The sequence below is a fragment of the Pseudopodoces humilis genome, chromosome 8 (genome assembly GCF_049639895.1).
Source record: "Pseudopodoces humilis isolate 2021_Gansu_Grassland_sample_001 chromosome 8, ASM4963989v1, whole genome shotgun sequence".
Taxonomy (NCBI): Eukaryota; Metazoa; Chordata; class Aves; order Passeriformes; family Paridae; genus Pseudopodoces; species Pseudopodoces humilis.
Window position 1 is genome coordinate 6556239 of NC_142207.1, and position 14962 is coordinate 6571200.

Genomic DNA, 14962 nt, shown 5'->3' on the forward strand with positions numbered 1-14962 from the left:
TTAAATGTCAATGCCAGTCGATTTTTTCCAGCTATGAGATGGCAAGTGTTCTTCCAGCTAGGCTAAGTGAAGGTGGACTTTTCAAAAGCTGCAACAGCTCAAAAGCACTCGGACTAATCACCTGAAACTTGGCACTGGCCAACATAATAACCTGTCTGGTGATCACAGCAGCCCTCAGCACTGCCAAGGGCTCTTTGTTGTGCACAGGATGTGAGCAAGGAGCCTCAGTGCTCACACAAGGAACAGCACTGGCCAGAATAAGGCTGCAAACCAACACTTATTAAAGTCTGGCCAAGCTCAGAATTGCAAATTAATCCCTGAAAGTGACTGTGACACTGAGCAGATGCTTTGAATCTGGCCATATTATTCAGCAGAGAAGGGAGCTATCAAAAACTCTGTCAGGATTACACATGCTGCAATCTTGAATCCCCAGCCATGTCCCACATGGTAGACATGGGAAATGATAATGTTCACTTTTAGCTAAAAGCCAGATTTTTTTTGAATCTTGATTGTCATTAAAAAAATCACCAGACCAACATCTGGTGCTGATTTATTCCATTTTACTTCTTGCTATGGTAGGCAGACCATAAATAAGCATCAACCAACCATGGTAGAAAAAGATCCTCAAAAGAAGCTCCCTGATGATATTCCAGGAATGGACCTAAAGCAAAGATCCCAGACAAGCAGCTCCTCAGATGTGGGCAAATTCAGCTCTAGGTACACCTGCAGCTGGGAATGTACCACAGAGGTGCCCACCACTGCTAACACCACTTGCATTTCTGCAGTCCCAGCTGCCTGGGAAAATGTGCAGGCATTTCTGGCATTCTGTTTTGTGGGCCAGCTCATGGAGATGCCAGGCCATGGGACAAGAATTAATAGAATAGTTTGGGGTGGAAGGGATCTTTAAAGGTCATCCAGTCCATCTATTAAGCCTTAATAATATGCAAACCAGGAATGTTTGTTCCCAACATGACAACGCATTTTTCCTAAGCAATCAAATAAAGAGCTAAGGAAGCTCCTTGAATAGAGATTATCCCTGGTATTCACAGACTTGTGTAGATGCTTCGCACGGGTTGCAGACAGTTTTGCTGTGCTAGCAGTGATTTCTCACCCCTCTGCCTGTGCTGGGTGTGCTGCCACTGAGAGGAGCTGTGACAGAGCCCATCCCTGCACCTCTGGCTGTGATTATCCAGGACCAGGAACTGCACAGGAGCAGCACACAAAAACACATTCCTGTGGCCTGGCATGTGGGGCCAGGTTATGCAATGTGAGAGCATAATTAATTCAAGTAACAGACCAGCCAGGGATATTTCCCTCTCCTGCTCCCCCTAAGATTGGGAGCTGCTGTTTTCCTTTCAGCCACAGGACAGGTTTTGGAGCCAAACAGTTCCTGCTTTTTCCCTGTTCAGGGGGATCAGCTGCCCACTGTGGTGGGCACAGCTGCCCCCAAGCCTCCAGCCCACTCACCAGGAGCTGCAGGAGAAGGGAAGCTCAGAGTTCAGGTCCTGCAGGGACTTACACCAGAACTGATATTCAGCTGCAGGCAGGCTCAAAGCACATTTCCTTCCAAGTTAGTTTGGTGAGTAACTGGGAAACATCCCATTTGTCAGCTCCCACTGCTGGCACCAAACCCAGCACCCTTCTGAACTCTCCTCTTGCTGACACAGGCTGTAGGGATTATTGTCACTCCTCACCTCACCACAGAGCAGGGAGTGCAGGCAATCCCTCTTCAACAGGCCAAGTGACAAAGCCAACCTCCTCTTACTGGGCAGACCCATGGGGCAGAACCCAAGCCTGCAGCACAGCTTGGGCTGATCACATCAATCCCACCCTCCTAAGAAGGTGGGGAGGAAATGAAAGCCAAGAGGGGTCTCTAGGGGTTTGGCAGCTTCCCTGCCAAGATCCCCTGTACTTAGGATGGAAGCACCAGCTGTTACCTGCTGAGCCACCGAAGGCTCTCACCTCGGTACATTTTCTTTGGAGTTTTTACTCTTTCAGTGTTTTTTCCAGCACTGCTTTGCTCTGACGTGTCTCTCCTCACAAAGGTGCAGGAAGCAGATGTCTTCAGCCAGGCAGTGCTTCCCTGAGGTCCTGCAGGCCAAGGCTCCCAAGCAAGGAAGGACACACGGTGAGACCGAACAGCTGGAGTCTGTTCTGTGCAAACTGCTCCCAGGTTTTTTTTGCTACAAAGATTTACTACCTAGATTTTAGCTAAATGCAATGCCCATAATCAATAAAATAAAATAGCAAGTCCTGACAAGCATAAACACAAACACAGGGCAGTGTGAGGCAGCAAAGTGAGTGCTCCAGCTCTTGCACACTGAGGGGGGAAGTGTTTTGAGAGCAGCACAAAGTCCCAGCAAAATGTTTCCATCTGTGGACTCTCCACCAGCTGGAGTTTGACTAAACCCAGTTTAAGCATGTGAGAGTTGAAGTATTCAGTATTTAAGCTCCCCCAAATGAGCTTTCCAATACAGCTGCATGGTGTATTTTTTATTCCAAGTTCTAATTTTCATAGATTTTTTTTTTTCCATTATGTGACTGCAACACAGCCCACATTTAACTCTAGCTGCTCACCATTTTACAGATGTCTCTTCAGCTTTTTAGATGTCAAAGCTGAACAACAATTAAGGGAATGAAACAGGAAGGAAAACATTTCCAAAAATAAGCAGAACAAGAGCCTGAATGAGCAGTGTCCTCCACTAATTCATTTTGATGGTAGGAAACATTTGGAAACTGTGGTATGTTGAACAGCAACGCAGAACCAACAACATTTTCACCCGATTTAGTCCAAGGGGAAGTATGCCAAGTACCATAAAAAGGGGCAAGTGATGAAGGATATTCACATACTTTTCCTCACTGAAACAGCTATAAAAGGCTCTTGCAGCACCACTGCACAGTGGAAAAACCACCCTCTGTAGCCACAATGCACAGAACTCCCAGTGAAGACACTGGCTAAGTGGGTAATCCAAACCCACCCCACAGACCCTCTCCCAGCCTGCAGACATCTCTTTGACATCTTTATGCCCTTCCTTGCCAGGGTGTGTGTCATTAATTGGGAGAGGGTCAATACAAGGCATCTCAAGCTGAATTTACTGACTTCTGTACTCTTCTGATTCTACAGTACTCACTTTTGTGTGGCCACAGTAAAAATAAAAAACCAAAACCTCAACAAAGAAAAAGCTTTGATAAAGGTAATGCTGGAAAAAAAGGAGTTGTTGCTTCTCTCCAGTGTAGTTGTGCTTTTTTGTGGTTTTTTTTAATACATAGCAACTGTGCTACAAATGGGTATTTTTTTAATGATAAAGAGCTGTCTTCATTTTGGTTTTTTTTACTATTATTTTTTCCCCTGCATACCACTCCTGCATTAATTGCTCTATTACTCTTGGATGCCTCCACCAAAACCTCTCCACATTCCCAGCAGCTGACAACAGAGAGCCCTTCCCTCAGTCTTGGCTGGGCTAACAAAACCTGGGGTAGGCAGAAAAGGTCTGTCAGCAGAATGGGTGCCACTGAAATACCCTGACAGCTCCCCTGGAGAAGTTTCACTCTGGACATTTGGATTTATTCAGAGCTGCCAAAGTGATTTCATGTGGCACCTGTCAAGTGCACTGAATGCACACCCCAAGTCCCACACGGGCCAAAGCTTCATGCCTGAGCCCTTGTTCCACATGCAAATGTTTCATAAGCTCCCAAGAACTCTGTTAAATTGGATCCTGCAGGAGAACACGCTAAAGCTGCTATTTTACCAGCTATTTTTATTTATTTATTTAGTGTAGCTCTATCTTTCAACTCCACAGTGCATTGTGCCTGTAAGTCTTGCAGGCCTGAGAGCCACTGTGCAATTCCAGTCTCACTTTCCCTTTCTCCCAAATTTACAGTGTGCTGTAAATTCAGTGTCTGCTGTAATTGAGCGAGCTATAAATTTGTAGGAAAGCAGGAATTCCTAACTACTGCTGTGACAAAACTGCCTCATGAAAGAAGGCTTCATGTATTCCATTATCCAACTCAGGTTTAAAACAAAACAAAGCAAACTGTTCATTACTCACCTGATGTTCTTCTGGCTGAGGCATGGACTGTGCAGAGGTGGGGCAGCAACAGAAACACCCAGCTGCAGAGTTGGAAGAAGCCACACAAATGCAGTTTGGGATAAAATGCAGCTCATGGCATTCCCATTTAAGCACAAAACAATCAAAAATCCAAATCACACAAGAAAAAAGTTTATTGAAAAATAAATTCTCCCTAGTTTTTTTCTACAACAGTGAAAACAAAGCATTTTTCTATGCCATTAAAGTACAGACATTTACTGTTCTAAAAAAAACCATAAATCAAAAAAATCCCATTCTATTGAACCCCAGGAACTTGGCAGTATATGAACCACTGCGTTCTGTTTGAATCCAACTGCTTGAACGTAATATAGTGGAACACAACCATTGAAATAAAACAAAGGATTAACCTATTAGGGGAGAATTCAAACCAAACACCCCATAGTACCAGCCTAACCCTGAAGTTCTTGTGTACATTTAAAACCCCTCCTTGACTCCACATGATTATTTGCAAAAAACAATATTTTACTTTCAGTGAATTCAGTAGAGTTTTTTCCTAATTTACACTGCTACAGGGCTTATTCAGACTCTGACCCTCTTCACCCATGAAGAGGGAGACTCCTCCAGGGAATGCTGCAGACCAGAACCAAAAGAGCTGCCCCAAATTGCACTCTGGAGAATCTCTGTGCCTTGGTCAGCTCAGCAAGCTCAGGGGGATCAATGTCTCCAAGCCCAAATTAGCTTTGTAAATATTCCCTGATATCTTCTCGTTCTCTTAGAATCTTCAGGGTGACTTTTCTCACAAAATTTACTCTCTTTTCTCCTTTGGTAAAAACTGCCATTTCCTCATCCTCTCCTGCATTCCTTGCAAAAACCAAATTAAACCCATGACTCCTTAAAAATATTTTTCACTGTCACTGTACTGCAACAGACCTGTTAACAAACATAAATTAGTTCTGGGTATTACACTATTAAAATTAACTGCCCTCAGACAGCAATTTAACTTGATTTATCGTGTGCCTATTTGATACTTCAAACTACTTTGCAGCTGCTGGAGCCTGAGCCAGGTCGTGTTACATGCACTTGGTGGCCGGATGGCTCCAGGAAATGCCAGGCGTTATTTACATGCTCTCCTTAAAGCCAAGGATTTGGTGGCTCCTGCAGGACCCAGGGCTGGTATTTGCAGTGACAATACAGATGTGTTTTCCTGCACCAGAAGCAGCCACGTGCTTTGGTGGCCATGGGGACAGCAAAGTCCTCAATGCTTCAGTTCTGAGAGCCCTTACACGAGGTGACAAATTCTGGTCCCATGCACAGCGCACTTAAGGAAATGGCACCTGCACTGACCTGCCCAGCACAGAGAAGGGTTTCAATCACTTGAGCACAACTAATTTTTTTAAAGCAGTTTCTGCGTGTTGAGGGTGAAGCTACTACTCATTTTATCAAAACTTTGAGGACCTGGTTTTATGTACTCACTTAATAAACAGGTGGCTGAGTGCTCTTGAGAGAGGTCTGATGAATTAAAACACTTTTGTGTGCTCCTAATTACATGAATATGCAAAGGATGATATCTATAAAAATGAATAGGTCCCAGCGTGCAAGGCACATCAGCAATGGTTGCACTTTGTTGCTTTTCCTGGAAGAAAGAATAACAAGTGATGCCTCATACCTGAGGCACTCTGGGGTCCAGCCTCTGCTATTTTCAACAGATTCCTGCAGTAAACATTTTACACCTGGAGTTGCTGTTTACACATTCAATTTAAATATAATTATATTTGGACAGTACAAACTAATTAAAAAAACCAACCCTACAGAACTGCTTGAAAATGTGTAGGTGAAATTTAAGTCACTGCCCATAAAAGTGTGTTTTGATTTTACATTTACAGCAATATTATTAAAGCAGATCTCAATAAAATCCTCTATGTCCCTGACCATTTCAGCTCCAATGAAAACTCATCTCTCAGTGCATTATTCTTCTTGAGTTTACAGCAATCCCTACAACAATGGGGCCAAAGGAGAACTACAGATGGAAAGAGATCACAAGTGAGAAGGTGAAGTTGTAGCAGCTGCAGGACAAACATCACAAGGAAACAGCCATGCCAAACGTTAGCACCCCTGGAAAAAAGACTGGGAAATCAGAAACTGGTAACTCCTGGTCTCTCTAAAAACAAACAATCAAAAATGCCACCTCTCAGACTCCCAACTGTTGACTGAACAGCAATTTAACCACATTTTCAACTGATACTTTAATAATTAATCAGTAACATCAACTTAGAGCTAACCTATGTTGTGACATGAAGAAAAACTGGTTGCTGATATGTGTACAATATGCCCTGCACGTGTTTGGTATTTATCATTTAAGATACAGTGCTTTACACTTATTAGAAAGGGAGGGCTGATTTCTTTAATTTTAAGAAACATTAATGGAGGAGTTGTGCTATCACTGAAGCCAGTGGGAGTCACAAAGTTAATTAGGCTCAGATGAGATTGTATCCAGCCTGATTCATCCCATTTAATTTATTTTACTAGCAAAATTTGGTCCTGAAATTAACTCTGAGCAAACAACATACCTGAGAAAGCAATTTGGGTTTTGTTTATGTGAACAGCGCTGCAAACTCATAAATCACCTTTGCAATTCAGATGGGCCACGCACTCTTAGAGGGGAGGGCATGTCTTTCTTGTTAAGGACAAATCAAGGATGCTGCATAGGATTTTAAAGGGCAGTGGTACAACATGATAGCCTGATTTGGAGCTGATGATATCAAGAGAAATATTCAATGAGTCTGAATTCTTGATAATCAGGAAGGTGCAAAAGCTGACACTAAGTAGCTGGGAAGGTGCAGAGTCCTGGCTCTGGCTACAATCCCATCCCAACTGAAATCTCATCAGCAGCTGTTTTGCAAAATACTACTGCAGAAAAGTAGCAGCATAAAAAAAGCAAATCCATCTGCAATAAGCTGCTCAGTCCCTCCCCACCGAGAGCTGCAGTTCAGCTCTGATAAAAGTCCTGCATTCTCTGGCAGCACCGGGAACCGGCCCATGTCCCTCCACACCTTTATCTGAAAAACCAACACCTCGCAAACCTCAATGTGGATCTTCAACTTTCCTGCTCATCAAATCAGCTGTGGCTGCTCCTGGAGGTTTTCTGTTATCATTGTCTCCCTGGGGAATGTTAATGGCTTTCCTTTGCTCCCTGGTCATCGAACAGACATCCCGTCCCAGCAGGAGCTCTCATGCCAAATCACAGATTCTCAGTAAATTGCATTCTGCTTGCAGAAGCAATGTTTTGCAGGAATTATTAAAAGTTATAGCATCTTTTATCTTATTAAGCCTTGTATCGTTTTAGAACAGATTTCTCCACTACTTAAAAACATTCAAAATTCACACCACTAAGTTGTAGAGTCATCAGCACAATTTACCTGGAATTAGTGTTCCATTATACTTGTTCAGACAGCATCCATATTCCAAACACACATCCGAACCCCAAAGAAAGCAAAAAAGGCACATAAACTAAATATTTGTAGAAACATAATCTGATATAAACAAGCAAACACACTGCTGCAACTATAAATTACAAAAAGAAACATAGAAACTAAGCAAAAAATGCAAAAAGCAACTCTATTTATACATGTGCAAATCAACTTGCATATATGAAATAAATGAGGTTTTTATTGGCATTTTTAAACAGTGTGTATTTACCAACTTTACCTTTCAAAGGCAAGCCTTTTATGTTAATTTTAATAAATATGTAAATGCTTCTCTCAAGTTTTCTAATCCCGTAGGAACAAGATTTTTGAAAAAAACTAGGTCACATACAAAAATACAAAATTTTAAAAGAAAGAATGTCTTGATATGAGAGATATGTTTAAAAGCTTGTAAAATGGTTTTGTATTCCACTTTTGACATTTTTTTCCCATCAATTGCAGATCAATATATTCAAATGCAGTCATGCAAAAACCTGACTTCTGAGCACAGGAAGCTGCAAGCTCGACTGTCAGGCTGAAAACAGCAGCACGGTCCCCTCTCTGATGTCCTTGCTTGAGTGCAAGAATTAGACTACACCTTTATTCTTCAATTAGGAAAGAAAATACTTATGGAACTCAGACAGAAAGCTGCCTGCTAGCCTGAAATGTGGATATCTATTACAGGTTTTAGTAAGTAATTCAAACTTTTCACTAGTCCCACATGGATTTGCCTGGGTGTTTATCTGCAGGAGGATTCACTAATTTCTCTTTGGGCGAGGGAACGGGGCTGTGTGGTGGGAAGCGTGTGTGGAGCTCAGTGAGCAACAGAGTAACTGTGCACTTACAGTTCTCATGATAGGCTCCTTTTACAGGAATTTAGACTGAAGCTGAAGGTCTTAATTTGTTATTCTTCAAGATTAATGAATCTTCTCTATGGGTTTCAGTGGAAACAAGAACAGAGTCCACTGACTCTGAAGCCAATTTGGGCGTTCTGTCCCTGGCTGAAACGCAAGCGGCGTTGGTGCTGCTGTTTCATTTTTGCCAGAATGCAGTAATTCAGTTCAGCAGACTAGAAACAGGGCTACAGCATGAAAAAACAGAGCTTATAATAAACTCTCCCTGCTGTGGTAAAGGCAAACTTAACATTGAGCAAAGCACTAGACCAGAAAATCTTATAATAACAAATACCAAACCCCTCCCATTTTTAAAGGTTTAGAGGCAAAATCAAATGCAGTATGTATTGCCATGTGGGCCTTACAGCAGGGGGAACCAAGCAGACATGTATTTACAGCAAAGAATTGCACTACAGCAGAACCCACATGTTTTGCACCCCATAAGTGCAGAAATCTTTGTTTCCAAGATAATTCCATGATATCCCAGTCCAAAATCAATTCCTGCCTGAAAAACATCAGGCTGAACTGGTGAAGACAAGTCCTGCTGTTGCCTTTACTTTCAGCACCAGCTGGAAGTTCATGCACTGTGATAGGCAGAATTTTCTAGTTGCACAAATATGCACAGGTATGCAGGGGATATTTTATATAAATACAGAATGAATTGTTGTGCCTGCTCAACCCATTTCCAATTGTCCTCCCCCAGCTTTTCCAGGGCAGTGAAATTATGGTAAACTACATTTGTGCTGACTGAAGCAAATGCTGAGCTATGGCAACAGGAGGGATTTTCATACTGGCTTGTGTTTGTTTTTTTTTCATACAAAAATTCTGCCTCCCATTAGAGAACCCAGCTGTTCTGTTTCTGGAAAATTAATCTAAAATACAGCAGATTTTCACATCATCAAACCCAGATCCTGGTGACCCTGCTGTTCAACAGCTCCCACACATCTTTTTTGGATAGTCAACAACCTCCTGTGCTGTGCAGAGATGTTATGGAGTGTTACAGGGTAACACTGTCAGGAGTGTTGAGGCAGGGAACCAAATGCTTGAAAAGGCTCTTTCACTGCTTTCAAATTGGAAGTTAAAATGTATCCTGTTCTGGAGGATTTATCCACAGCTCAATAACATCTCCCTTGCCTGGTCTTTGGTAGGTCGCCACATCCATCAATACTCCCACACAGATAATGAACACTGCTTACATGAAAAATCTGAACCAAGCAGATATGTCTGAGAAAGGAAAATGTAAAGCATCTATGCCTTTCATTACTACCTGGTAATCTTTATGAAAACAAATATCTGTGCTGATTTGAGGTTTTATTCCAGCATGGTGAGAGCACGTCCAAATTGCAAACCTACAGACTCTGACTGCAGATTTGTTTCTCACTAATCTTAACATGTAACTTCCTGACTACAAATGGTGCTGTCAAGCATGTCACCTTCTGCTGAAAATAACAAAAATTACCTCTGTAAAAAGGCAGCAGTTCAGAGGAGTTAACTTGCTTCTCTCAAAAAAAAATTAAAAAATTCCAACCAACTTTGATTTAAATTCTGAACTTTTCAATTGTTTTCTCCTAAATTTGCAATTGGTGTGCCTGATAAAAAGGGAAGAAGAAACAAGCAGCCCTCTAAAACCAGAAAAACAATCAAAGAACCGAAGAGGATTGATCAATTATTTTCTTTTCAGTTCTTTGTCTCCTCTTACTTGTCCTTCAGAAAAATTTCTCCTTAAAAACCTAGCTAGTTATGAAGACATTTTACATTTCTACCATACAATAATTATAGTTAGCTTAGTTTAACCTTTCTATGCCATTCAGCAACACTTTAACTACTGGAAGCCGTAGCAAACTGAGGCTCTAACGATAATATTGCTCCAATGATGCTGAGTACTTTTTGCTTCACACATAAGTATTTCTAGTAGACAGACTACAACAGAAGCGTGGGCAAATTCTGAGGATTACTCTCTAAATGGGACCAGTAAACTGTGATGAGTCCATTCCAAAAATGGTTGTGTGTTTTTGTAGCTTTTCCACGCTGAAGAATGCCACAACCCCAGTGAGCTGTGCAGTCACCAAGATGCGTCACACGCTGGCAACTGCCTGTTTGCTCATTTGTGACACTCTGCTTAGGCTGCTCTGGTGCAGCAGCTATGATGCAGACAATATCTTGAGTAGTATACAAAGATTTAATTAAAAAAAAAAAAGGAAAAAAAAGCCAAAAAAACAAAAAATAAAAATCAAAACAAAAAAATAACTGGGCCCAAATAACCCAATAGCAGAGTACAGAGCTGTTTCATTATTCCAAGTTCTTGTGAAGTAAACTGTTTTGTAGCCATTCAAGCCAAAGCTGTACCCAAACCAGTGCACCTTGAATAAAATGTTAAGTCCTCCTTCCCCAGCATCCCATCCTTCAAGCACACTTTTTTCAATTTTCTACTGGAATGAAGCTGAGATCCTTTAGCTAACCATGATGGGGGATGTCCTAACTCATTAAAAAAATAGAAAACACTTCACCCAAACAACAAAACCAGAAATTTGATGAGTCTGGAAATTTTCTACAAACTATTCAGTGCAGTCATCTTCAAATCACTGTCAAACATGAGACTCATTTCTCTTCTCAAACAGTTGAAGGAATCTGAAGAGTGACACTGCCAACGTCCTTACAGGAAGGAAAGATCAGTTACAGCTGTTTATTATGAATCCTTCCTCTCTTAGTAGATGATTCTGCCCAGCAACGATAGCTCTGCCTGCAGTGGAAAACCTGGACCAAAGTGCAGGAAGTACTAAGGAACTCCTCTCCAAACTACTCACGTTGTCCCCAGCTGGGAGCAGCCCTGCTGCTGCTATAGGCAGTCCTTGCAGAGCGCAACCTGCCCCTTGATGTAGTCCCTGCAGGGGCAGATCCTTCTGTGGGCAGGGTGGGAGCCAGCACAGCTGAACAGTAGCAGGTCACCTTGGAAAACACAGTGCTTCCTCCTCGCATCAAAAGAGGGGACCAGGATATCGCTTGCAGACTCCGTGGTGAGACATTCGATATTGTGCCTAAAAAGCAAAGCACGTGATCTGCATCACACCTGAGGTTACGGAAGTTTGGTGCAGTTTTCATCCCTTCTCGCTAAAGGTAACAAAGCCTGCCCTATTAGACCCTAAATTGAGTGCATTTACAAGCGCAGCTTTCCAGAACATGACTTTTCTGCTGTACAGATTCTCTCTGCAGAGGGCAGTGCAGCCTTTACAGCTTTACTGTTTCCTAAAGATTAATAAAAGAAGTTAAAGAGAAAAAAAAATGCTTTTGACTGTTCCCCAAAACCGAATATTTAAATACACCATGGATTTTCAGTAGGACAGACTCAAAGAATCTGAAATCAGGAGATATTCTCTTTGATTTCAGGAAGTCTCTTCCCCAGGGAAGCCCCACAGAGCCAGCAGCCCTGGGCAGTTCCAGGTGGGTGAGCTGGACTGTGGAGATAAAGGATGCTGCTCCTGGGCTACAGGGAAAGGGCCTGCAGCTCCCAGGAACCAGCCAGCAGGGAAATGAAAAATGCCAGTTGCCATTTTCTGACCACAAAGCTTAAGCACGAGGGTAGAAATTCCAGCAGAGCCTTGTTTTTCACTTATTCTGGATACATTGGTAACTTGCAGCATTTAACAGACAGGGTTTTTTTTCCACAGGATTATGATTTTGTCTAGACAGCCAGAAAAGAAAGTTTTTATATGAGCTGCTTCTGAACTCCACTGGAAATTACAACTTTTCAAAGAAAATACAACCCCCAAAATCTTCTACAGTGTAATTTAGCAAAAAGTGGGAATAGAAAACCTTGAAAGCAGATTCCCTAGCAGCCATTTGTGGGAGCCTGGTTTTGAGAACTTTGATTTCATTCTGAAAGGAACACAGACACATTTCCAAAGAGACAGCACCTGAAAGCTGCATTCCTTTCCTTAGTGCACAGCTGGTAAGTTTTACACATCTGCACCTGCAGGGCTCACAATTCTCGACCCAGGACAATAGTGACAGGTTTAACAGGGTGCTCTCAGCAGTCACCACCACCACCCACTCCACAAAGCACTGCCAGGCCCTCACTTGCAGCTTGCTGCAGCCAGAGCTGCTCTCCCCACCTTCCCTTCTCACACAATTTGTGCTTTAAATTCCAAGTGTGGTGAAAACCAGTGCAATAAAGAGACCAGACAACATATTTGTGCTATAAATACTTACCTAAGCAGAGCTTTGTCCTTGTTAAGATGCTGGAAGAAAGAAGGCTCACAGATGAGCTGGCTTTCCTGACAAACTTGCTTACAGGATTTTCCAGGTTCAGCAATTTTTACTTGAAGGGCACTTAATGGGGGCCACATCACCTGCCCGTGACAGAAATCCTGCAGTGACAGATCATGTTTTGTTATGATGTGTTCAGACAACATTTCACAATACTCAGACTGCATTTCAACATTTGGCAGCTCTCACCAAAGGGTGATCAAATAATTTGGGCCTGATCCATCATGGTTTGCTTTCTCTGGGCAAAACCAAAACTTGTGTGAATTGATTCCTCACTGTGACCCAAAGCCCCCAAATTCATTTACCAGTTCTCAGTATCAGCTTGAGCTTTTTTCATTCCATTATGATTTCCTCTGCTGAAGAAGGAAGTTCTCATACTTCTAGGTCTAACCACAAATGTAATATTATACAGTCATAAATCACAAAATATCATGACTTGGCAGGCACCCACAAATTTCAAGGTGAGACCAAAGGAGGTGTCCTCCTTCATCTGTCTTTTCTTGCTCTTGGGGGAATGTTCTCCCTCCCTGTGCCAAGCTCTGGGGCTCAGCTGAGCCTCTGCTGAGCCAAGTCAGTTTTCTGACCTCACAGAATCCTGCCCCAAACATTTTCTGCTGGGTTATCAAGTTCTCTGCTTGGCCACATCTTTCAAAGTCAGCATGTCTGTTCCATCAGCCCAGCCTCATCCAACAGCTCCCAGATATACAGCAGGGAATCCCTGCTGCTTTGGCTGTGGTTGCCTGGCTGCTCCTTTGATGCCAGTGCCAAAACTGAAGCAATCCCTGCCTCTGGTTCCCAGTCTCTGCTGCTGCCTTGCAGAGCAGACACAGCCATGTGTGCAGCCCCAGAGCAAACAGGGTCAGAGGATGGGCTCAGCAGATGGCAGGGATGCACCAAACAGCCTCTCTGGCTGCTGCAGGGGCAGGGCATGGCAGGATGGAGCAGCTTGGAGACAAAGCTGCTTTAAGGCAGCGGAAGGTGGCACTGCTGGCTGTGCAACCACAGCTCACAGCAGCTCTCTTACCTCAGACCGTAATGCCTTCAGCCTTAGGTGTTGGATCTGAAGGTTCAGGAAGTTCACTAAACCTTGCCTGTGAACACTGTCCTTCCTCCTGACCTTCAGCCAAGGCCTCAGAAGGGGAACTCTGGGCACCTTCTCTGAATGCTACAGGTTCACTGGCCATAGAGTGACTAGTGGGAGAGTATCTGGCCCCATCTCTTCATCCCCTGAAGAGTCCACTGTCACAGTCAAAGCACACGGCCTCTGAACCAGACCAGTTCCTTATTCCAGCATCTTTGTTCCCGTTTCAAGCTTGTACTGCTTTCTCTGTTCCTCCTGCCTCCACCACAAACTCATCAAAATAAGGCCTCAGTCTTTATTTTTACTTCTTATTTTTGGTTCATCTGACATGTTAATTAGGCGAAGTGCTAAGCACGTGCAGCTAAAAATTGTGCTTGAACATCCTGGGAGCTGTGAAACACCAGCAGCTTTTGAGAATTAGTCAAAGCAATGAACAAAATTACAATATTCTGTGGATTTCTGAGAAGCACAAGGGAGGGCTTAGCCCTTGTGGGAGGGCCAAAGGGAAGAGACAGGTTTAAGCCACAGGTGCCATCTCTTGATTGTCTCTTTTTCTCCCTTACTCCTTACTTATGAGCTCCATTTCTTCCTGATTGACAAAACTTCCAATTATAGCTAACTTGGATACAAGAATCAAAAGCAGCAGCAATACTTTACAGGTTTTGTCATCAATACAGCAGCAAAAAGCTTAAAGTGTTTATTGGCAGGAAAGTGGGAACAGCTACGCTGTGTTAACTGTCCTTCTGCCCTGGAGCTGTGTTATTCTTTAGGACTGTCTTTAATAGCACCCACCTTCAGAAATACAAGTAAAGACAAATGTCCAGTGTCCTTGAAAGAAATCCTGGCAATTAAATGACGTATCAGCGATAAAGGTTATTCCTATCTCTCTTCTGCAGCAGCCAGAACAAAAGGCAGAGCTGGCTACTGAAACAGATCTGGCTTGGGCAGAAGTCCAAGCAAACACACAATTTCTAGAAACCAGGATCCTATGTAAATCTCTGCAGTTTATTACTCCAACTCAACATCTTCTGCTGCTCTCAGCTGGCAGTTATGCACAGGGACCAAAAGTCCTTTAAGTAACTGGGTTCCAAACCATTTAAATCTTTATTGATTGAAACTGAATACTTGAAAAATCTGCCCAGAGGCTGCAATTCTGCCCAGAGATTGCAATTCTACCAAAAAGTACCTCTGTATTTAAGTGATCCTTCATGAGCC

The 14962-nt window shown here is 42.9% G+C and overlaps 1 protein-coding gene across 6 annotated transcripts in view; it reads right to left on the reverse strand.

Annotated features, from left to right (window-relative positions):
- Window positions 1–4204: 4204 nt before the first annotated feature.
- The window catches only part of MGAT5 (alpha-1,6-mannosylglycoprotein 6-beta-N-acetylglucosaminyltransferase), a 114201-nt gene continuing 103443 nt past the window's right edge, over window positions 4205–14962 (reverse strand). For all 6 annotated transcript variants that reach the window (XM_005519617.3, XM_014249447.2, XM_014249448.2 and 3 more), the window contains 2 exons: window positions 12610–12767; window positions 4205–11438 (listed from right to left, as the gene is read on the reverse strand). In XM_005519617.3, coding sequence (XP_005519674.1) covers window positions 11240–11438; window positions 12610–12767 — 357 coding nt within the window. In that variant the 3' untranslated portion in view covers window positions 4205–11239. The remainder of the gene's footprint in view (window positions 11439–12609; window positions 12768–14962) is intronic.